This window comes from Lates calcarifer, linkage group LG18 (assembly GCF_001640805.2).
Source record: "Lates calcarifer isolate ASB-BC8 linkage group LG18, TLL_Latcal_v3, whole genome shotgun sequence".
NCBI lineage: Eukaryota > Metazoa > Chordata > Actinopteri > Centropomidae > Lates > Lates calcarifer.
The window spans coordinates 12,878,855-12,904,129 of record NC_066850.1 but is presented as its reverse complement, the minus strand read 5'-3'; the positions used below and the strand labels follow the sequence as shown (position 1 = coordinate 12,904,129).

Here is a 25,275-nt window from a genome sequence, read left to right as displayed (position 1 = left end):
AAGTGACTTTACTCAATATTGGCCATCACACACACTTCCCGCAGGAGATTGTACCTGTTCAGTCCAAGTCACATGGTGCAAGAACAGGTTTAATCACACGACTTCCTCTTGGGTCAAAATGTGATTAAACAAATCTGATTAACTCAGTTTTGAACCAATGTGTAGCAGCTGTCTTTGTCAGACAGTGTAATGACATTTATGTGCTTGTTTTTAACTGTCTTACATGAATCTGAATCATAGAACAAATCAACAGTTCAACTGAAGTAAACTGCAGGTAACCATGGCAACAGTACTGATAGTTCACAGTACATTATCAGTTAAATATCAGTGAAACAAAATAACCTGAGGTGTGTGTGTGTGTGTGTGTGTGTGTGTGTGTGTGTGTGTGTGTGTGTGTATTTTACAGCAGGGGATGATGGGAAATTCAAAAGGTGAGAGCTGTTGTTCTGATTACAGGAACACACACACACTGAGCTGAGTTTTAATCAGAGCTATAGATGTGAAGCTTTGACCTTTTCCAGTCAAACCACCTGCTGCTGGAGAAAAACCAGCTGTCAGTCTGACACACACACACACACACACACACACACACACACACTCAGGTTGGTCTTTATATTGCTGTGACACTCATACTCAAACCAAATCTTAACTCTTGAATGGCAGGCTTGAAAACATGCAACAAAAAGTGGTAATCATGCCACAGTTCAGGTTGTTGGCGTTGAACATCCTCCCTCAGACGCCTCAGAACGGTGCAGAAGAACTCAGCGCTGACAGTCTGACCCTGAGGGATAAAGAAAACAGCAAATGTGACACTCCTTCTTGGTCTTGGAGACTGCTGTTTGGTCCCTGGGTTGTAACTGTAGACTCAACTCTGGTCCTCCACATGAAGGTTGGGTCGAGCACTCGATGCCGACTGTGACATGGTGCTTCTCACTCAATAGCTGTTCTCATACAGTGTAAATCACAGGCTGTGTTATAAAGTGTTGTCTCGTTGTGGAATACAGTGAGTGTTTTTAAATGTGTCTACAGACAGCAGGTGAAGTGAAAACAGCCTCAGTAGAGTCATGGTAATATCATGAATCAGTGGGTGGGTGGTCACTGTGTTAACTGGGCCTCTAGATAATTGACAGCTCACTGAGACAGATGTGGTCACAGTGATGTGTTTTAGCTGTGTGTGTGTGTGTGTGTGTGTGTGTGTGTGTGTGTAGCTTTCCCAGTTTCTGGAGTGCTGAGTCTACACCTGGATGATTAATACACCTGGAGAGAGAAACCCACACACACACAAAGAAACAGGTATGTGTGTGTCATGGACTGGGGAAAAAAGAAAAAAAGAGGTGTGTGTGGTGTGTGTGTGTGTGTGTGTGTGTGTGTGTGTGTGTGTGTGTGTGTGTGTGGTTGTGTTGAACTCTCTCATGTTGAACCTGATGTGAATTGACACATGAAAATACCCACAATCCCATAGGACAGGTCTCTGAGCTTTGTGCTGAGCCGATTACCTGCTGCTGACACACACACACACACACACACACATACACTCTCACTCCTTACCTTCTTATTTTCTGAGAAAAAGAAGTACAGAAATAAAAATGGTTTGTTGGTGCTTCGTCGTTCTGTCTGTTAGAATCTACCTTCTTTATCTTGTCTTTAACAAATGAAAACACTGATTCCATAATTAATATCAGTGATTTTTATAATCAGTAGCTGAATTGCTTGAAAAAGCTGAAAAATCACATGCAGGGTATTTACTGATGTATTTTATGTCGAAGAATAAAATGTGAAAATGTCTTGAATATGTGTTAAAACCACAGACCTTATTTCAGACATGTAAACAAAAACACATTGACTTTGGGACAAGGGAACCTGTAGTGCTAAAATGCTAACTCACTTCCTGGTTTTTGGACTCATTCCTGCACCACTTTATATCCATGAACATAACACAGTACCCTTCAGATAAACTGCTCATTGGTCAGTCCCAAATGTTTGTATTTTATAATCTGGTTAACGTTCCTCCCAGATGAGTCTGTAGCTAGTCTGGGACCAGATTCGGTCCGTCCCTGATATGTAACATTGATTTGGGATACAGCAGACTTGTAGCAGAGTACAAACTCTGATTCAAACCCTGAAATAATTTTTAAAAAATGATACTGAATTTCATTAGTTTTTCCAGCTGTGTCATTGCACTGAGGAGGTTTGAATAATGCAATTTCTTTTTGTCAAATAGTCAGTGAAGCAGCGAGGAGTTCACGCTTCACACTTCAGCTGCACTTAAATAACATCTGCAACTGCAAAATGCTCAAGACATTTCCTGTTTTCCATAATATTCCACAAGAAAGTGAGTCAAGTACTTTACCGAGTCTCTGTCTTTCTCCTCCTCCTCATTCTGTTTTACTGAGACTGATGGATGAATGATGCATTATTGATAGAGGGACGGAGAGATCGATAGGAGGAGGAGAGAGGCTGAAACTAGGCCACCCATCTGTTCAGACCTCTTCCATTTATCTGCTGGAAGTCAGATTTTTAATCTGGACAGAAAGAGGGGAGTGAGGGAGGAGGAGGAGGAGGACAGTCTGAGAAATGACAGAGCTAGATTAGGAGAGAAACAAGGAGGTATGTAAGGAAAGAAGGAGGATGAAAAAAAGATGTAGGAAAGAAAATGGCAGGTTAAGGAGAAAGGAGAGAAAAAGTGGAGGAAAAGGAATAAGTAGGAAAGGAAGTAAATAAGGAAAAGACAGTATTTTAAAGATGGGGAAAGAGGAGGGAGGATAGGAAAGTAGGAGGTAAGTTAGAATATAAAGGCAGGGTAAAATACAGAAGGAAATGAGGAAGCAGGACAAGGAAAGAGGTAGGTAAGAGGAAATTACAAGAAAAGGAATAAAGTAGGAAAGTATAAATCAAAAGTAGGGAAAGAAAGGAGGAGCAATGGAAGGAAATATGGATTTAGGGAAGGACATAGGAGAGCAAGGAGATAGGTAAAAAAAAAAAAACTGAGTATACAGGGAAATTAAAAAAGAAAATTAGGAAGCTGTAAAGGAATCAAATAGGTAGATAAGGAAAGGAGGACTAAACAGAAAGTCATAGGGAAAGAAGAAAAGGAAGAGAAAGGAAATAGGGAAGTTGGGAAGGAAATTAGTAGAGGAAGAGTCAGGTAGGAAAGGAGGTAAGAACGGAGGAGAGACAGAAAGAAATGACAGAGGAGAAAACAAGATAAGGAGGAGAGGATGAGTCAAGGATGAAAATAAACACGGGGAGATGGGAGGGGAAATAAGGAATCAAGTGGGTAGGAAAGGAAAGAAAAGAATTTTTTTTTTAAAAAAGGGGAAGGGTGAGTTAAGGAAGGAAAGGAAAGAGGGGGTAATGGAGAATGGATGAGATACAAAAGAAACCATATAGAGGAAAGGTAAACATGAAAGTTTGTGGATGGAGAAAGGAGAAAATAATGAGGTGATGAAGAAAGTTAGGGAAGGAGAAGATAAAGAAAAAGAGGAAGGGGAAAGAAAAGAAGAAGTAGAAAATTTAAGGAAGAAGTGAGAGGGAAGAGAAGGTAGGGAAGGAGACAAGGAAGCACTTCTGTCTGCTGTCAATCAAACAAACTGAACAGAGGCTGTTCATGTTGCTGGACAGATGTACTGCGCCCCCCAGTGGCTGTTGGTAGAGCTGCATACATGTTCCTTTACACACGCCATCCACACACACACACACACATGCAGCATTTCATTATAAACTTTATATAAAAGCTCCACATCATTACACTGATGGAGTTAATACACAATATCCTGTTTCTCTCTCGCTCTCCTGATGAGAATAAATGAGTCTCTCGCCCGAAATGAGAAGGTAATGGAATATTGAATAAATGATGTTTCCTCTTCATAGCCACAGCCTCTAACCTGTGTGTGTATGTGTGTGTGTGTGTGTGTGTGTGTGTGTGTGTTTAAAGTTAAAAGGATTCATCCACACTTTTAAAGTTTGTTTTAATTCTCCTTCACACCTGGCAGGGATATTTGTTCAGATAACTGATGCTGTCTTTGAACAAATTGATTTCCTGTGTTTTGTGGAACATTGGTGAGGCAGACAAAGTATTTTAAGTTCTGGAAACTTTCCCTATAATTTCCAAACAATTAGCTGTTAATCACAAGGATATCTCAGCAATTTAGTACAGATATCAAAAGGATCTGGACCTGTGCTACACATGTTTTTGTGACCACTTGCAGCTGCATATTTTCACCACAGAGCAGAGACAGCACTGTGTCAAAGTCTGCAAGGATCTCCACCAACAGGCCTGGGACAACCCAACCCTCATGTGGAGGATCATCATTGGTGATCAGAGTTGGGTTTAGGCTACGACCCAGAGACCAAACAGCAGTCTGTAAGACCAAAAAAGCATCATGTTCATTGTTTTCTTCAACATTCGCAGGGATGTGCCTCATTATTTTATCCCCCATCATCGGACTGTCAATGTTGAGTTCTACTGCACCATCAGAGGGAGGACATTCACTGTTAACGACCTGAACTGTGGCACAATGGCAGTTTGCTGCTCTGTCATGACAAGAAGTAAAGACTTCAGATTCCAGTGAAAAAAACAGGAATTTTACTGATCAGAACACAGGAGCTGCTGGAATACTGCTGCCTCAATCTGTGAGTTTGTTTATGTTATTGTGTGGCACTTTCACTTAAGTAAAGGATCTGAATACTTCTTCCACCACTGGAAGTCACACAATAACACTAACTAACTAACAGATGGAGGCAGTGGTATTCCAGCAGCTCCTGTTTTCTGCTCTGTAAAATTATCATTTTTGTCAATGGAGTCTGGTAGTGATATATAGTGATGTTTCTGTTTTTTAAAAAAAGGATCTTACTCCTATCCATAATGTTGTCAGACACAACACAAAGTACTTGACAGACACAATCTGAGCCTGTCAGTGGCAAAAACACTGCTCTTGGTCAATACTGCACCAATTTCAAAAAATGTTGTCCATATCAGTCATTTACATCCAGAAACATGGCAGACTAAAGTTTAAAATGCTGGAGTTATCCTTTAACTTTAGTTGGGATCAGAGGCATAATCCCCAATTTGGGCATATAAATGACTGTAGCTGAGAATAACACTGAAGTAAACAAACTGAAATAGAAAAAAAAAGTATTACAATCAGTTTGGAGTTTGAACAACCAGCAAGGTTTGGAGGACCTCAGTTTGCTGACCAGACATATTTCTGTATGTGTTGTCCTGGCAGTTTCAAGTGTGGCATATGAACTGAAGCTGCAGAGGAGGTATGGAAGGAAGTTGACCAGTCACATCCCAGGTATGATACACACACCTACTCACACTCACCCAGCAGTGTTCATTACGATGACAGATCTGCTCTGTGATTGGTGGCGACGTTCTTAATGTGAGGGGGATTCAGATTGGCTGAGAGACAGACTCAGAAATTAAAACCTTGACGGATGGATGAGAGGAGGAATCTTGTTTTTCTTCTCATGTTTTTCACAGCTTCTCATTACAGTCTGACCTTCCTAATTAGGCTGATGTTAACGCCACTAATGAGTTCTTCTTGGACCAATCACATGACCCAGATAATGAGAGGGTGTGGGGCTAATTGATATGTAATCACTGGACAAACTGAACCGAACCAGCTAATGAAGTGAGAAACTTTACCATCACACTCTTATGTGGTTTATAACCCTATAATTAGGAGGGGTGTCTGTCTGTCTTCATGTCACATGTCTGTCTCTGTAACTAGCCTTATTAGTGGAAAATGTGTTGATTGGTGGGAAAAAAAAAACTGCAGCAGCCATGTGATTGGTCTATTGCTTCTGCAAAGTTGTGAATTTTGCAGATAGATGACAAAGTGATGAATTCCTGCAGGACCCAATTATACTCTCTCTCTCTCACACACACACACACACACACACATACACATTCACATCACATATATTTACAGGAAGTGGGAAGGGAGTGAATTTACTTTAACAGCCTTGTAGCTAAATTTATTGGCTAAATGCTAATATATATATATATATTGCCATCCATGCCAAAGTACTGTATGTGTAAACAGGTTAAACAATACCGTAGCCTAAATTTTAATAAAACTGATGTAATGATGAAAGTATTGATATGACGTTAAAAGATGCGTCATAAATAAGGTTAAAAAGCTAGTCCATGAAATATTTGAAAAGGTACAGTGTAATAAATAAGTTTAAACAAAATACAGACGTAAAATTGTAAATATTATGTTTCATTGTGAAAAGTTCGTGGTTGTAAGAGGAAGTATTTCAGAATAAGCGGAAGTGAGAGCGGGTGCTAAATCATAAAGGCTTATCTGACAGAGACGCGGCGCACACTCTGTGACGTCTAGTGTAAACAAATATGTTGCCGATGTCTTTGCCTTTGTGCTCTACAGTTTTCACCAGGACACTTATTTTCTGTAGCAGCTTGAGATATTTCCACTCGAAGTTTGTCGAACAGCCGTGTTTATAAGCTTCAGGTGGTTATGCTAGCTCGTTAGCCTGCCGAGCGTATTTTATCAGCATTTCTTTGCAAGGTGAATGGACTTTTAGCCTCTTTGTAGGTAATGTAGCTTTGCTCGAGGATTTACTGTGTCCGATTATGGAAACGATATTTATCAGATAACGATACGAGACGCCAAGTTAACGCTCGAATTTTATTTAAGTGGCTCTGAGAAAGAGAATTAACGTCCTGTAACCATAGAAAATGTTGGTTCCGGTTCAGAGACAGGACGCACCGGAAGTCGCGTCCACAATTGACTCAAGGTATCATGAGGGGTAGGAATTAGGTGGGTAGAGAGAGAAAATAAAACTGTTTTCGACCACTATGTAGAAAACAAGCTTTAAATCCTATATACAGTTTTCATAAACATGTATTTAATGATGATGATAATAATCATCATCATGAGTATTGTTTAAAGGCAAGATTAAAGGTTGAGTGTGTTTATTGTCACTTCAACTTAGTTTTACCATCTAGTGAGCGTACGATGCATTATTGCTCTTGCTATAGTTAACTGCTGTTTAATATTTTACCTTGAGCACCCTTTTTGAAGTTTCCCCCCTTTTATTATGGTTTTGCAGTGGCTCCAGTCCAGTAGGTGGTGGTAATGCTTTCATCAGGAAGGAGAGAAGGAAGAAAAAATAGAAGACGACAGCATGTCCTTCCCATAGACCGTATATGGTCCTTCCCAACATTTGAGCACCTTAGAAAGCATCACATGTGAGTAACAGCATTAAATGTTTTCTGGCGAGTGACAAGAAGCTTGAATGAGAATATTGTTATTTATAAGTTGCTGTTCAAATAACAAAATAGGTTTGTCAGCGTCTTCCAAAATGACCTACATGACAGTTACAAATATGATTCATCAAGGAGGAGTGTGTTTGTTATTTAGGCAATTAAACATTTAATCACCAAGTTACACATATTAGAATGGCAGTACGACAATATGATGAGTTTTAAAATTTCATCTGGAACAGCTATCAGAGCAACAAGTCCTTAAACCCAAACCTACAGAAGTGCAGCTTATTACAGCCGGATTGTGACCGTAACGCTTATTGTGAAGCTCCTACATGGGCTCATTTTCAGGCGACTCACTGTCTTAACAGAGACATTAAACAAACCAAGTAGCTGTGTTAATTTCTCTAAAGTCTGTCTCTGCTTAACTAAATTAATCCTTGTTTTACACAACAGTTAATATGAATACTAATGACCCTTTTCAAATAGATGAACGCTCTCAGCATAATGTGACAACAATCAGTTACAGCATGTTTGTGTTTCAGCCTGAAGAGTATCACAGTGACAAAAACGGCAGCAACAGATAGTCAGTGTCAGTTACTGTATCACGGAATAATGAAGGGAAAAGAGACCGTGGTTGTACTGAGCAGCTTCCAGGTGTGAATTTGTACCTGAGTGAAGATATATGTATAGATATCATCATCATCAACATGCATGAGAGAAAAAAGATGCTCCTTAAAGTGGCTGTAAATGTCTGTTGGATTAAACCTAGCACCATTGGGCCTGGTATAAGCGTTTAATAAATGCATTGTGGAGTGGGTAGCATTGTGGGTAAGACGCCCAGCTTCGTCTGAAATGCCTTATTTTTATTTAATAAATCTGTAGTTTATTCAAAACTTTATGCTGCATGGATACAAGTTACAATTTGATTAAAGAGCTTTCTTCACCAACAGTGTGAACATGTTACAACAGATATTCACATTTAAGACAAACTGCCATAAAGGCAGCTTCACAGTTTGAAAATTCTGTGGTCAAATGGAAATTACAGATAAAAAAGATAGATAGAGAGACAGTCTTTCAGAGTTAACCAGCCTTCAAGTGTTTGTTTAATTCAAGTTTACCAGTAAAGACAAGTAAAAACAGCTTCATAGTGTCTCCTGGAATGAAACATGGAGAATAACAAACAGCCAAGGATTAGGTCTGTCACAGATGATGAGCTCTAATGTTAAACATCAGGGAAATTCAGCTGTCAAAAGACGTCCAACGAAGCAAAACTTTTGTTAAAACAAGGCAAACCAAATCCTTCCACTGTGAGTCTTGTTTTACCAGTATGGCAGGCAGGGGAGTCGCAAATGTGAAGGATAACTTCAGGACATAGCACAAACTTTGAAATATCTAACAGGCTAAAACTGGCCCTGCTAGCTGGTGAACATAGTGTAGCATTCAGCCGCTAAAGAGCCAAATATTTCTCTCAGAAGGTGGTGGAGACCAAAAACAGAGCAGAGAGAGAGGCCATACTGGACTTTGATTTATCAGGATGAATGTTAATATTGTCCTGCTAACAAGTTCAACATAACAAATTAAGAAGTGATGATATGTCAGTGTTCACAGCTTGTTTCTGCTGCCCCCAAGTGGCCTAAAAAAGTCAGCTATTGCAGGTCTCACTGTTTAATTTTGTACCTTCTCCTTTTTCTCACATCTCTCTGTTCAGTGAACCAATTTATTTTCTCTGCTCAATAAACGAGTTTCTCTGCTGCTTCAACATTTACCTGCTCTGATTCACATCCTCAGTGTGTGTGTGTGTGTGTGTGTGTGTGTGTGTTGATAACAGTTCTCCTCTAATAATCAGCCACAATTACGTCTCAGCAGAAAGGGAGAGAGGAAGTGGGTGGAAGCTTTCAGGGGGAAACCATTGATATGGTAATATCTGTCACATGCACATGCACTCACACACACATAGCCACAGTTACTGAGGCCTACTGTGGTGTGACAGCAGGAGAATAGAAGGTTTCATTTTCTGTCTCACAAACCTTTTATTAATACAATAGACTGAAGCCACTCATTAGAGACAGAGTAAGGAGAGTTTTCTAACTCCACTCTTATTTGGTGGTGTCTTAGATCACTCTGATTTCTCCTGATTAGATTTTCTCTATATATATATTTTCTCTTTACTTTCTGTCGATTTTACGGTCTCTGGTCTGATCTTTTGTCTGTAGTTTGATATCTTCATGTTTTGGATTCTTTTAATTTGAGATTTGTGCGGGTTTTTATATTTTTAATTATTAGAGTCTTAGAGTTTTAAGTTTGAAATTGTGTCTGTTTTAGAGTCTTTAGTTTGATATTTTGTCTGCTGCCCCCAAGTGGCCTAAAAGTTAGTTTTAGAGTTTTAAGTTTGAAACTTTGTCTGGTTCAGAGTCTGTAGTTTGGGATTTTGTCTATTTTAGAGTCTTTAGTTTACAGTTTTAGGATCTTGTGTTTGATATTTCTGTCAAAGTTTTTTTTTTTTAAATTTTATATTTTTGCAATTTTAGAGCACTTATCAAAGACTCTTCTCTTCCTCTTTAATCTTTTGTAGAACTGTGTACCTATTTCTACCCCTTGAGACTACTTTGCTCAGGGGCACACGGGCAGCCAGTTTTCCAACCTGCAGCTATGGCAACAGAGACAGGCCCGTTACCATGGTTACCCCAGAGAGAGAGAGAGAGAGAGAGAGAGAGAGAGATAGAAAGGGAGAAAGGGAGAGTGAGTCTGTCATTCATTCCTCTCCCCTCTCTCGTTCATGTCAGTTCAGGTTCCTGAGCCTGACAGGATTATAACCTGACATGAAACCCTGAAAACACACACACACACAGAGAGAGAGAGAGAGTCTGTGACATTGAGAGAAAATAGAATTGAAGGCTGCAGAGTCACAGTACAAATCAGACGCTATTTACCCTGGAGCAAACACACACACTCGTAGTGCACTGAGATGCACTCAAAACACACATACACATACACATGCAGACACAGATAATAAAGCAAACACACACCAGCAGCTCTCTGTAGTTTGGATTACCAGCACAGGCTCAATATGTGTGTGAACCTGGGGATTCAGCAGCAAAGTAATGTGCACGAGGCTTTCACACACTTAATAAAGCCTTTTTAAACCCAGTTAAAGGTTTACACGGCAGAATAATCGGGTTTCTCCTGCTGAATTCGAGCTGCATTAACCAGGTCTCCTGCGCTCGTGTTGTGGAACCACCCCAACCCCCATCCCCCTCAGGGCTTACCCTCCCAACAAGAGGAGTTTCAAATCACTGTCAAATCTTTGATCCTACAGAGAAAGGCCTTTTTATTAAAGAGTAAGATGCTTTTTGTTTAACCAGAAACATCACTGTCCTGTCATCATTATATCCTTACCAGACTCCACTGACATAGAATTTCACTGACCCTGTCTCCATCTGTTAGTTAGTTTGTGTTATTGTGTGACTTTCAATGGTGGAAGAAGTATTTAGATCCTTTACATAAGCAAACTAACAGTACAATAATACAAAAACAAACTAACCGACTGCCTCAGCGCTAAAATCGCTGTTTTTGTCAATAAAGTCTGGTATCTTGTAGTGAATTTGTTGCAACTCATGAAACCATGAGTGCAGATTCTTCTTTATACCACTCTGTCCCTCCCATGTAGCCAGGTAACTGTCTGCAGATATCAGGCTGGTGTCTTGTCAAAACACAAACAGCAGGAGCAAATGAATTAGTGTGCAGAATTTTCTACTTAGTTGAAGCATCTATCGCTGGCAGTCCATAGCTGTATGGGACAACCTGTACTTTTTAATCTGCTTAATGATGACAGCTTTGCAGGCGGTGTGGGTATTTTATTATTCTTGCTCAACAGTCTTGCACACAAAGTCAAAAAATATGTTTCTCTAGGGAGAAATTAAGTCTGTGTGATGGTGACAAATGTGTGTTTCATGATCAACAAGGAGACACAAGATTTAATGTATGATTAGCTACACCCTTCCCATTTTGATATTATATATGAATGTGCTGATAAGCTGGACATCAAAGTTTTCCACCAGTACTTAAAACGCAGCTTAAATTAATGGATCAGAGACTGCGAAGAGTTTCAAAATTCAACAGTTTTGTTGTTTGATCAATTTAAGACAAGATTTGGTGGTAGAGTTCACAGCCTGTCGCTCTGTTACTCCTGCAGTGCTCTGCGTGTGAACTGTGAGGCAGCTAAAAAAAAGTGTAATGACGATTCCCTGTTGTGAAAATAATCGCAGTCCTTGCAATTGGTAAATCAAGGCACAAAAGAAAAAAAAATCGAAATATTTTTAGACATGTATATTCATAGAAAGTTTTGTGTGTGAGCTTTTGCCATTGTTACACAGCGAACATTCAATAGCTGTTTATTCACCAGTCTTGAGTTAATTTTGCGAATTCAGCATCAAACTTTCACTTCTTTTCTTCTATTAAAGTTAGCATGCTAACCAGCTAACCCCAGCTTGTCCCATCTTAGAATACCACTTTGCAGTCGTGAGTCACTGTAGCGTCCAGTCTGCAACATGAGAGGATGAAGAAGTAGCTCTCCCCAGAGGATGTATTCTAACCTCTTATAAATGCAACAATGACTGAAGGTCCTGGTAAATAAACAGCTGTCAATGCTAATGTTGGCTATGTAGTAATTGCAAAAACTTTAATGTAGCACCTTTAAGACCAGTTTTTATGGTGCAATTATATTTTATTTGCGTTCCATTTTGCCAGAGGAAAAGATACTAAAATCATCAATTGGCCCCAAGCTTGAGAAATTAAGGGTTTAATTTTTTTTACCATATTGCCTCATCACCTTGTTACAGCGACAGCACTTCCTGCTCCAGAAGCTGAGGATCATGGGTAATACACACTGTTCAGCTATGTTTCAGTTCAGAGTGGGACTACGCAGTCAGAGCTCCAGACAAGAGATTGACAGGGAGAATTGATTACCATATGTGGCTGCAGAGGGCGCTGTTGCACAGCAAAGTTACATTGTTTTAACTTAGAGATCAAAGCTCAGTGGAAATGAATTTACAGATTATTCAGTCTCTCAGAGTGTCTGAAAACTCTTCAGTCAGCAGTGGGAGAAGAGGATGCTGTCTTCCACTTCACATAGGGTCGCTCAGGAACTAAAGCATCCAAATCCATGCCCAAACCCAAATGCAGGGTAAAGAGGCTCTGTGGATGTAGAGTTGAAAGTGTGGAGAAGGATCAGTGTGTCAGAGGCCACTTTCATTCGCCCCAAGACAGCCATCAGTGCCATCCCCTCTCTGTCTGATATCTTTATACATCACTGCTATATAAACCTCGCCTTCCCACTCGACCTCCCAGTACCAGCGACCACTCAGACTCAACTCTACTCCTGTTCTGAATTTATTCTTTTAAAAAATTACAAATAAAAAAAAAAAACAGTTATTTAGTAATGAAAAAGAACCAGTAACAGTCTGAGCAAGACTGACAAGGGTCTGGATGGATAAAGATAAAATCTTTCTGATACCCATTCCTACAGCTGGTTAGTGGCTTTATCCTGACTTTGGGCAGTTCTGCAAATCACTGTTCAGATCACTTCACTATAAGCCTTGTTTAACCAGTGATTTTTTGTGATTATTATTTTTTATTGCACATAGTGGGATCACTCTCAAAAATGTGAAGGATTACTTTGTTTTCTCCCTTATTAAAGGGCAACTTTAATTCATGTAGATTTTTAATAATACTTTTTCCTTTAAAATTAAATAATATGTTGTTATTGTCTGTTTATTACCAAAGCATTTATTACTAATATAGTTAACATGGTAAGGAGCATTAGTGCTACTAGAGGAAAAGTTAGTCTGGAGCCTTGTACTATTTTAGTATGTCATTTACTGTAATCTTCAGCAGCGATTAATCATATTGCAAAACACAATTTGCAGTAAAGCTACTTTGAACTGAAACAGTATGATATCATTGTGCTGGTAAGGTCCAGAGAGATCATAGGTCTATTTCTTTTGTTTGTTTTTTTCAATGTAATGTTGTTAATGTAATGTTGGTAGAGGTTTTCAATATTCACTCCAGATATTACATCAATTTTTCTTGAAGACATATAAGGTATAAAGGCATCATTCTCTTCCCTCCCTCACCCATCATCCCCCAAATGTCCTCACTTCCTGCACCCATTCATCCTTTGTTTTGCCATTTTTTGTTCTGAGAAATTTTTGTTCAATAAATCACTTTTATTCTCCAAACAGTGGTGCTAAAGTTCTGTTCTATATAGTTTTGATTTTAGTGTGTTTTCTTTTTCTTGTACCCGATGTTGATTCCTCTCTGCACCTTGAATTAAATATGCGTCACTAGAAATTGAATTTGAATCATTTACATAGGAATCTGAAAAAAATTATTCTGGATCAGCATAATTTGACTTCATTAGGTGTATTCCTGCCCATACTGAGTCTCCTGAGCACTGCTGAAGGTTATTAGAGTGAAGCTAGTTTCATAAATTTACACGCACGACATTATAATAATTATTACATGCAGACACACACAGCACACCTCTAGCAACAGATACTGTTAACATTAATCATCCATCAGCTGTGATTGTTGATGTACTGTAATAATTACACAACACACGCTGCCATCTTCCACTGTTTTCTCTATTTCTCTTGAGGAAACAACCAATTTGCTCTGAACATTTCAATTTAACTCACTCCTTTCTCTTTCTCTCAGCAGCTGACTGACTATGAAATACTGCAGAGCACAACAAACCATCAAAAAGTACCACAGAGCACTTAAAACTACCACCATCCTGAAAATGAAAGAAGAAACTGGTATGTATGATATGTTTACTCCAAAACATTTAGCTTAATGATGCAATAGAATACACCATGAATCTTTAAGGGAAAAGTTTGACATTTCTGGCATAGAGTGTTATATAAGAAGATCGACTCTACTGTGACTGTGACTGTAAATCTACATGGAGCCAATAGGCAGTTAGCTTAGCACAAAGACTGGGAGCAGGGGAAAACAGATAGCGTGAAAAAGGCAATAAAATTTGTACAAAAACCAACATGAAGAAGAAGACAACATGAGGTTAACTACAATTCTGAGGTACTTTACTTGAGCATCTTAATTATATGCTACGTTATACTTTTACTCTGTATTTTAGTTTCTTCTTACCTAAAAAATGAAAGGCATTGTTATAAACTAAATTAAGCCACATGAAAGTATATAAAGTGAGTTGACATTCAGGCTGATGTCGTCCATTTTCTCAGACAGAGCTGCCTTTCAGTTTTCAATCACCAGAAACAGAAAAACCACAAAAGTTATTAACGTCAAACACTCAAACAGTTGAGCTGCAGGTACAGGTAACAAGAGCTGTTTAACTAATCTCCTTTTCTACTTTAGGCCAAACTTATCTATCACCTTTTGTATACCAAAGAAAATCATGTTTGGATTGATTACAGGACATTCTTATCAGCTGAGCTTATTCAAAAAAAATCTTACACTTCATTAGAAAAGTCTTTGATATATTTTTTCTTGCCTTGTTAAGACAGTAGATGTGTTTTTATGTGTGTTGCTAGCTGTTGAGAGACAGTTTTAACAGTGGAAGGTACTGCAGGAAACTAATTTTGGTTTTATTTCTCATAATGAGCATGTGTCCATTTTAGCAGAAACTAAATTTAAGTATTTATTTTTTGTTAAATCAATACATAAAGTTTTCAATCTGGGTACAGGTCACGTTTATTGATTAGCTACATTAGCAATTACTGTTATACAGTACAAATATAGCTGGGAGGTGCTGCCAAAAAAGATACATAAATATAGTTTAATTCAGTAAATAATCTTTAAAAAAAATGTATTTAATTCGGTGAATGCAGCAGAAACCATGATAAGTAAACTTTAAAATGAGTTTACTTAATTGCAGCAGCAAACACAGAAATACATTTCATGTTGCCGCATATGACAAATGTTTATTTCTGAACTGAGAGTGAAGCTTTGACACCAAGTTAGTTGAGAATGAGACAGACTGGAGTCATGCTAGCTCCCTCTAAAGGTCTCATTGTTCATTACACCCCAGAAAATAAACGTGCACAATGGATACTGATTATCAGTGATGGAGTAGGTAATCAGATCCTTTAATGAAGTAAAAGTACTAATACTAGACTGTAGAAATACTCTATTACAAGTAAAAGTCATGCATTAAAAAATGTATTCAAGTAAAAGTATGCAAGTATAGTCAGAAAAAATGTACTTAAAGTATTAAAAGTACAAGTACTCAATGCAAAAATTCTATACATTTATTATTATTGTATCATTAGATTATTATCGCTGATGGTTTAATGTGTGAAATTGCAGACTGAGAAAAAAACATAGTATGTGACCAGAGAAAGATAGAAGCAGTGAAAAAAAGAGAGCCTGAAGCTGCAGGCAGCTGCAGAATACCACCCACCATCAGAGGAGAGGGATTGTGTAAATCTGCTTTAACAGACTTTGGCTTCATGCAACATTAATGTGAAGAGCTGCAGTGGAAACTGTGCTGACTGCTGACAATACAGAGGACTGAGGACCAGTCTGACTGACAGGCTGCATGACAGCTTAACATGTGGTGGCATCACTTAACTGACTGCTGTTGTATCTGCATTAACAGCCAGTAGCAGACTGGGACACACACATCAGTCTCAATATTGATATTAGTGCAGGTACAAGAAGAAAAACACCTTTATCGTGTCATTTGTCAGTGTTTTACTGCAACAGCATTTTATAGATTTAAAGCAACGCAGTATAACTTTTGCTGAGCAACAGCATCTGACAATTTCAGGGATAGGATTCCTACAGAGATCCAGAGTAAGAATAAATGTACTTAGTTACTTTCTGAGCTGCAGGTTCTGGTTGTGCAGAGTTTGGAATAATTGATTCTTCTGCTGGTCCATATACTATAATCTATAATATGCTATAATCTACAGGAGGTCATATTCGGGACAGCTATAGCTCGATCTGTGTTTCAATCCCCGCCTTCTCCAGTTCACATGTGCAAGATGCTGCAACAGGTATGACACAGCGCAGCTATTTGTTGTTTGGCTACATGGTTAACGTTACCTGGCTAACATTAGTGTAATTCACTTGAACTTTCATGGGACAGACGGGACACTATGCATGATAAACTCCCTTAAGATAGGGTGTGTCAGCATGAACACACCTTGGCTGGGTGTGTGTGTGTGTACTTATGTGTGTGTGTGTGTACGTACGTGTGTGTGTCTGTACATGTAGATCAGCACTACTTCTGGAGAGAGGTGTTTTAAAAGTGAAAATATTTTCCCAGACTGCACATCTTTAACTGCACACACCTATTTGAGGGTAGACTTGGTTTCACACTAAATAATAATAATACATAAATAACCTACACTGACACATCACAACAAGGCAACCACTGTGTTTTTATTTACTTTCTACTACTAATCCTTGAGATACTATGTTATAATGTTTTTTTAACAATATTTGTACTATTTATTTGAAGATTCGTTGAGGATGTCTGATGAACTAAGACCCCAAACACCCTATTACCCCAGGTTCATCACTGACCATGTGTCCTGTTGGCACCACCTGGTGTTTCAGAAACTAGAGAGGATAGAGAACAGGTAAGCATATTATTTTGGCCTCCTGACAAACAACGCCCCAAATCTAAGCCCTTTGTTTTCATGTGCTGTGTATCTGTGTAACATCAAGTTGAGCCACGGTTGACAAACTTGCTCTGCAACATCATGTCACAGACAGTCTGTTTTCAGTGGTAGTGAATAATGAGGGAGAAGGGAAGAACGGCTTACATCTCTGAAACAGAGGAGTCACAAAGCTGCAGTCTGGACCTTTAGCATTCACAGGTCAGTACAATTAGTTATCTATTGAGTTTTAAGTGGTATTCCATTTGAAATATGTATTTGGAGGATGAATTACTCACATGTGTAGACTTGAAAGGCAGCTACATAAAGTTCTTTGGCAGAAAAGTAGAGTATTGTGCCTTACAGATTTCCTAAGTTTACATGGATGGTTTTCTTTTTTTCTTTCTCTCATTTGTCAGTACTTCACACATATATACATAGATAACATATCAAACAAACAGAGACTACAGATCAAATATGACAGAACACCTCTGTTCTTTCCAGATGTTAGTGACATTTATTTAGTGTAATGTCTCTGAAATTGAGGCATATAACAAATAAATATTAAAGGACTCATTCAGTTGCTGTTGCAGAAGTTCCCCCATGCGTACCTGACTCAGAATTTTATCTGTGGACTCAAATTCAATAAATAGTTCAAATTAAAAACAACATAAAACAGTCAAAATAAATATAAATAATATATAGTAGATTTAATATATAATAGATTTGATAAGTCTGTTGACCAGCGCTCCAACTGTGTAGTCCCACTCACCGAACTGAAACACAGCCAAACACTGTACATTACCCATGAATTCCAGTTCCTGGAGCAGGAAGTGCTGTCACTATAACAAACACATCAGACTCTGTTTATAATTCTTGAGATATACTAAGTTTGCTGGTTGGATATCAGAGATGAAGCTAAAGCTTGTTGTGTCTGTAATTGAACACTCGCTGGGGGAGTCTTTGCTTGCAGTGTGATGGACGTCCTTAACATGTGTTTGTAAGATTAGGATATGTTATATTTTTGAGGTTGAGTTGGGGGGGGTTTCATGTAACTTTTCTCAACTCAAAACAACATTCAACAGTCAATAAGTGCATCATTCAAAAATACATAAATGAATTCATAAATAAATAATGGAGTTTAATTTATAGATTAATAAATTAATTTCTGAACAAATTTATTAATGCCTATTTTTATTGTACAATTGGGTATCAATCAAGTAAGTGCTTATTTGCTATTTTCATTACCTTTGTGGTCTTCCCTAGAAAAGACTTGTTTTCTATGATATTTACATGATTTTTCTTACATGATTATTCATTGGGTTTGAGCTGCTTAAATTGCAATAAAAAACAGATGTTCTAAAACACATATTTTTTCAAATTATTATTTTTTTCATCTTTCTTAGTGCTTTGTTTTTTCGAAAAGTAGAGTCATGTTAAAATTTTAGTAGGGGTTTTAGTGATAGTGATATATAGTGATATAATTGATATATATGATGTTACGGGTTCAACAAAAATAATTTTAATTTTAATTAACAGGTCTGTTTCTGTAGGACTCCTATCCATAATGTTGTCAGACACTTACAATAACAGTCAGTTGTCAGGGGCAGAAACTGGAGTCCATGTTCCAACAGTGGAAGACAATAGATGAGATGTGTAGAGATATTGATATTTCTTTTGTCTTTCAGTTGCAGAGTGTCAACATGTCAGCTGCCAGCTACATGTTGACAGAGGAGCAGCTTTTGTGCTGCATCTGTCTGGACGTGTTCACTGATCCAGTCACGTTACCATGTGGACACAACTTCCTGCAAAAACTGCATCACACAGCACTTGAATTTTAACCCCTACCGCCAGTGTCCCATGTGTAAAGAGCATGTTGACAAGAAGTACAAGCTTGGGGTCAATACGTTCATATCTGAAATGGCTGTTCAGTTCAGACAGTCGGCTGGAAAGAAAGCCAGCAGCAGCCGGGAGCAACACATTGTCAGACCAGAAGTGTCTTGTGATGTTCCCACTGGACCTAAACGGACAGCCCTCATGTCCTGCCTGTTGTTAGCATTAGGCCTGACATGTCTGACCATCTACTTAGTAATTGACCTAAAGCTTCATCAAGCAGTGTCCAACCTGAAAACTCATCAGCCTTTTCATACAGTTGAGAAATCGGCAGACAGGAGGTGTACTAAGCATGACAAACCTCTGGAGCTCTACTGCAAGAATGAACAAATGTCCATATGTCAATCCTGCGCAGATTTCAGCCACAGGTTTCACCACGTAGTTTCTCTGAAAGAGGAATATGAAGTAAAGAAGATGGTGCTTGGGAAAACAGACACTAAACTACAGCAAATGATCCAGGAGAGACAACTGAAGATTCAGGAGGTCACAAATTCAGCAAAGCTCAGCAGTGGAGCTGCAGACAGAGAGATGGCGAATGGTGTTCAGGTCTTCTCCGCTCTGATTCAGTCTTTGGAGCGAGCCCAGAAAGAGCTCATCGGGATGATTGACGAGAAGCAGAAAGCGACAGAGAAACAGGCCAAAAGTTTCATCCAAGAGATGGAGCAGGAGATCTCTGAGCTGATGAGGAGGCGAGCCGAAGTGGATCGGCTCTCACGGTCTAAAGACCACCTCCACTTCCTCCAGACTTTCTCGTCCCTGAACGCTGCTCCACCCACCAAAGACTTAACAAAGATCAGCATTTGTCCAGCCTTGTACGATGGAATCATGAGGACAGCTATGGTTAGAGCTGTGAATCAGCTGACAGACACAGTGAAAACTGAGATGAAGAAGCTGCAGGAAGCTGAACTGAAAAGGGTCCAGGAGAATGCAGTGGATGTGACATTGGATCCTGATACAGCTCATCCTGCTCTCATCCTGTCTGAAGATGGCAAACAAGTACACTGTGGTGATGTGTGGAAGAAACTCCCAGAGAACTCAAAACGATTTGAGCCTGCAATTAATGTCTTGGGAAAGCAGAGTTTTTCCTGTGGACGATTTCACTATGATGTTCATGTTAAAGGGAAGACGGGGTGGACTTTGGGAGTGGCCAGTCAGTCAGTCAGCAGGAAGGGAGAAATTACATTAAACCCTGAGAATGGCTACTGGACTATATGTCTGAGGGATAGAAAAGAGTACTTTGCACTTGCTAGCTATCCAGCCCCTCTCTCTGTGAATTATTACCCTGAGAAGGTGAGAGTGTTTGTGGATTATGAAGAGGGTGTGGTCTCCTTTTATGATGTGGATGCTGCAGCTCTTCTTTACTCCTTTACTGACTGCTCCTTCACTGAAAAACTCTACCCATTCTTCAGTCCTGGTACTAGTGATGATGGCAGAAACTCTGCCCCACTGATTATTTCTCCTGTTAATCAGCAGAAATTAAACTAATCGTTGTTTTTGTAACAACCTAGTATGTTGTATTAGATTTTTGTTAGTTCAGTCACACTAAGTGCTACATTATAATAACTCCAGTCACCTACAATGTCCTGTACTGCAAAGAGCTTGATCAACTCAGAGCTTCTCATCTGGATTCTGAGAGACAGAAGACAGAGTTTAGTGCAAGAATCAGACTGTGAAAGTGAGTGTACAGCTCGTATGCTAATTCAGTGATTTCTGGCTGGCTGTTACATGGTGGTGTTGATGGTTTCAGTACATCATATCATTAGTTTACAGCTCAAAAAATGTAAATATAATGTCTAATGGCTAAAAAAGACTGTTACTGCAGTATATATATTCCTTTCACTTCAAAATCATCAGTCTGCCATTGCCTTTGCACATGCTATATCTAATACTGATCAGCAGTTAACATTGTCAGCATGGCATATGAGATCTAGAATAGCGCAAGCTTACCTGTATGCAGCTGTTTTGACTGGCTACCAAATCTGAGTTCTGAGTGTACCTATATTATTCTGCAATACATGTGACAAACTGGTTAAAGCCTCTTTTGATGCTATATAGTACTTACACACAAAGCTGTCATCAGTTTTACTGAATGACACAAGATACAATGTTTTGGCCTAACTTGTTAAAGCAACACAATGTTACTTTACTGAGCAGCACTGACCTTTGCAGCTAATGTAGTTATAGTAGTACTAATTAATAGTTTTGTGTGTCCGAGCCGTTAAATGGTTTTCATGTACAGAAAACAAAGCTTTATATATTTAAATGATTAAAGGTGATTTTTGATATCTGGGTCTTCTAAGTGTCACATGTGACAACATTATGGATAGGATTTCTACAGAGATAGACCTTTTATTAAAGAGTAAGATCCTTTTTGTTTAACCACAAACATCACAATAATGCATCACTACCAGACTCCACCACCCACCCCACCTTTCCATGAGTGCATCAAGAGCAGAGATATCACTGCATGAACATTGAACATTATTTACAAGTTAAATTAGCCACAGCCTTTAATGTCAGGCATTATTTTTTTCTGAAAATCCTGTCAGCTGCTCAGATGAGCTCTGATTTCATAGGTTCAGGAGCTAAATCATAGTTGGTTAAATTTTGAATGCAGTAGATTCAGTAGATTCACAGGATGTCTGATGAACTAAGACCCCAAACACCTGTTACCCCGGGTTCATCACTGACCATGTGTCCTGTTGGCACCACCTGGTGTTTCAGAAACTAGATAGGGTAGAGAACAGGTGAGCATATTATTTTGGCCTCCTGACAAACAACGCCCCAAATCTAAACCTGCAGTCTGGACCTTTAGCATTCACAGGTCAGTACAATTAGTTATCTATTGAGTTTTAATTTTAATTTATTTGATATATCTGTTTGGAGGATGAATTACTCACATGTGTAGACTTGAAAGGCAGCTACATAAAGTTCTTTGGCAGAAATACTGATTTATAAGTTTCTGTTTGGTGCAAAGAGCAAAATGAAGTTTCTTCTGTAAGGAAGTAGAGTATTGTGCATTACAGATTTCCTAAGCTTACATGGATGGTTTTCTTTTTTTCTTGCTCTCTCAATTGTCAGTACTTTGACGCAAATTTAAGATGACAACAGATAACATTTCTCAAGCATGTGTCTTCTTCAGCTTCAAAGTGGCTCATTTAAACAGCTTTTTAAGCAACTGTATCTAGTACACATTAGCAGGTTAACATTGTCCCTGTGAGCTGTGATGCTATGCTCATACATGCTTTTACAACTTGACATATGCTTTCACAGTTTAGCCTATGAATAGGCTAATCTGAAAGCATGCAATTAAACTCCACCCTCTACAGTTACCTTCTCTCAACCTGTCACTCTTGTCTTTCTTTGCTGTCTTCTCTGTGTTTGCTTTGCAAATAATCAGTACATGACTTAGTAACCATACCTCAAGCAAATCTTAATTTAACAAACACAGGAAAAGAAAAGAAAAAGACTTAGACACTCGTCTTGTTCGGAAAGTTTCCTTGAGATCCATTAGTCTAAGGAGAAGTCCTCATCACTGCAGCCTTTTCTCTTGTAGAAGTAAAACATGACATACAGTAAAATGTAAAACCCACAGTTCTCTTGGAGGCTGATAAACTTGAACTGTTGCAGACTTCAGTCTTTCTGATTCTGATTTTTCTCCAAAGTTCAGGTCTGCTGTAAAGATGTCTGGAGATGCAATTAACTTGTATTCAGTTATGCCAAAAAATGTAGTCAGGTGTTTTAGGTCCTACACACACACCTATGCAGATGCAGACGTCCACATTGTCAACCTGTCTAGTTTATATTAGTTGATGGTCAAATAAACATTATAAGTTACATGTTCATAACGCTGTCTGGCCAACTGCTGTTTTTGACATTCAACATAAATACACATCAATCTTTGAAACAGAAGAATCTCCATGGATCGAGAGTTTAGAGCTGGGTCAACCTTTCCCATCATTAGTTTCTTCCCATATGACATGAACGCAGCATAAATACAGAAGGAAGCAGCATGGCTCGAATGATCTGTCTGGTGACCAATTGGTTCAGATTGAAATATCTCAACAAAAACTGGACAGATTGCTATTACATTTTCTGCAGGCATTCATGGTGCCCAGAGGCTGAATCTGACTTGCCCTGACTTTTCCACCAAACCCATCATTTTGACACAACCAAGGTAGAATGTAGAACTATTTCCATTGCCATAAAACCTCTTCAAGGCCATCTACAACAGATTATTTCCCTATGCTCAATTTATTTCTCTCTCATTCTTTGTTTTCAGGTAAATTGAGGCTTTTGTATAGTAGTGTATGGTTTCAAAGAAAATGGGTGAATCAGCATGAACATGTAGTACTAAATGAGGTTTCAATTACACAGAGACAGATGAGTCTAACAGTGATGTTGTACCTGTCATTCACTCCTCCAGCTTCATTAACTTCCTGTTTCTGAACCTCGCCTCTCATCTCCTTGACCGTGTCTGTTTTAAATGAGCTGTCAATCAGCCAGCCAGCTCCCCGAGCCACAATTACTCCGACATTATTACCTTCGATGTACAAGATGCGGGATTAAAAACACTTTCACTGCTGTCGGTTTACTTTAATGCAAGCGTAAGCTGAAAACACAGAAAACTACATCTGACACAGAGTAAAAGAAATTTCAACTTTGATACAATGGAGAGAGAAAAAAGATACTGAAGTTTAGCAGCTCCGCTTATTGCTCCTTTATATGTATTAACATGTTTCCACTAATGCTGAGCATGCAGTGTTTTAGCACCTAGGATACAAAAAGTTAATGTTCTGTGCAGTTTTGTACTAACATTTAAAAACTTTATGAACTGACATTTGTTTTATTTTTTCCAGTTTATCAAACTTTCATCCTCCTCAAATACTCCACACACAACCTCCAAAAGACTCCTTGCTAGAACTAAAACCTCTTCAAGGAAACCTGAAACCTTCTCAAGCACCCCATGACCTTGCAACTTCCTCAAGGACCACAGTAAGATTATTCAGGACCACTGCGGCCAACTCATGGTTCACTGCATTTTCCTCAAGCAGCTCTACAAATTTTCAAGGACCTGTCAATGTTTCAAAGGACTCCTACAACCTCCCTAACAACCATGGAAACATTCACAAATACCCCAACAACTTCCTTTTGTCCCCCATCAGATTTCAAAGAACACCTACAACTTCTTCAAATTCCCCGCAACTTTTTCAAAGAATTCCTCAAGGACCCAAGGAATCTCTTTATATATTTTTATGTGTTAGGTATGTAGCCTAAAAAAATTTTTTTTTGTGTGTGTGGGCTATGATGATGTTTGTTGTGTTGTAGTTTGGAGTTGCCACCAGCAGATGGCACTAAAACACCATAAAACCAACCTGGTGTTTCTGAAGCTTCTTGACCACTTTCAGCTGTTTTTTTAAGTGACTGACACTGCTGTCAGAGTGAGACTAATTTCCTCTGTCACAGATTCTTTACAATTGTTTTCAGTCTTACCAAAAAGTGTGTTTAAATTCTGGATCCCAACAGTTATGGGCAGGGGATCTGTGGGCTGGAAACTGGAGAGTTTAAATGCATTATAATTAAAAATGTTTATGTTTTAGTGTTGAGATCACATGGAAACTGGATCAGATTGAGGTAAGTGATAGTTTGGGTGAGATTTATAATTGTGTTGTGGTTTTAGGGTAAATTAAAAAAAGTGCTCATAACTCCTGAATCTCATGAGAAAATGTATACATTTTTTTACTTTTGCAAGATAAGGGTAGTTGACACATAGAAATTCAACACAAAAATATATGCAACTCCCTTTAAAGCATGTATTGTTTAACAAAAACATGACAGTAACCAAACATCACAGCAGAACAATACATGTAAGATTTAAAATGCTAAACCAAAATACTTTCAAAACTTAAATGTAAAAATAATATATTAAAAAAAGTTAAATAAATCCATCTAATGTAATAAATAGGAATAACATATAAATTGGTAGGATTAGAAGCTAAAAGGCAAAGTGAGAAGTTTTCATACTGATTATAGTATCTTTCAAATCATTTTTTTCAAATTAGAGGTTTTGCTTGGTGCTTTTAACTGCTGTAGTGTATTTTTTTTAATACTGCCACTGGGGAACAGCGAAGTAGAGTTCTTCAATGTCCATGCAAACTTGATATAATCAAGCTGGTTTTAACTGGTTGTAACTGTGTAACTTTCATTAGACCAAAGGGAAACTCTTTATGTTAGTCTGTCACTAAATTAAGGATTTAAGTCTTTAAACAGTTAATTTACACCCAACTTCCACAAGGACTATGGCCTTTTCAGTCACTTATAACCTCTCCAGTCACCGAAACAACTTCTTCATGGTCCCTAACCTCCTCAAGTATCCCTCCAACCTCCTTAACGATCCATACATCAATCACTTCTTCAAGCACCCCTACATTCTCTTCAAGGACCTTATGGAACTCTACAGCCTCCTCAAGACAACATCTTCAATGACCCATACAATCTCTTCAA

The 25,275-nt window shown here is 38.6% G+C and overlaps 2 protein-coding genes across 2 annotated transcripts in view; both read left to right on the top strand.

Moving 5' to 3' along the window:
- LOC108895871 (thyrotropin-releasing hormone-degrading ectoenzyme) overlaps window positions 1-25,275 on the top strand; it is a 211,152-nt gene that overhangs the window by 185,147 nt on the left and 730 nt on the right. The window contains exons 22-26 of the transcript XR_007815013.1: window positions 5,229-5,297; window positions 7,081-7,219; window positions 13,952-14,052; window positions 16,189-16,272; window positions 16,740-16,860. The gene's annotated coding sequence lies outside the window, so the exon portion shown is untranslated. The remainder of the gene's footprint in view (window positions 1-5,228; window positions 5,298-7,080; window positions 7,220-13,951; window positions 14,053-16,188; window positions 16,273-16,739; window positions 16,861-25,275) is intronic.
- LOC108895872 (E3 ubiquitin-protein ligase TRIM21-like) lies at window positions 16,968-20,445 on the top strand. Its single transcript, XM_051077601.1, is given in 3 exon segments — window positions 16,968-17,100; window positions 18,567-18,683; window positions 18,685-20,445. Coding segments are annotated over 2 exon segments (1,674 nt in total). The 5' UTR covers window positions 16,968-17,100; window positions 18,567-18,581; the 3' UTR covers window positions 20,257-20,445.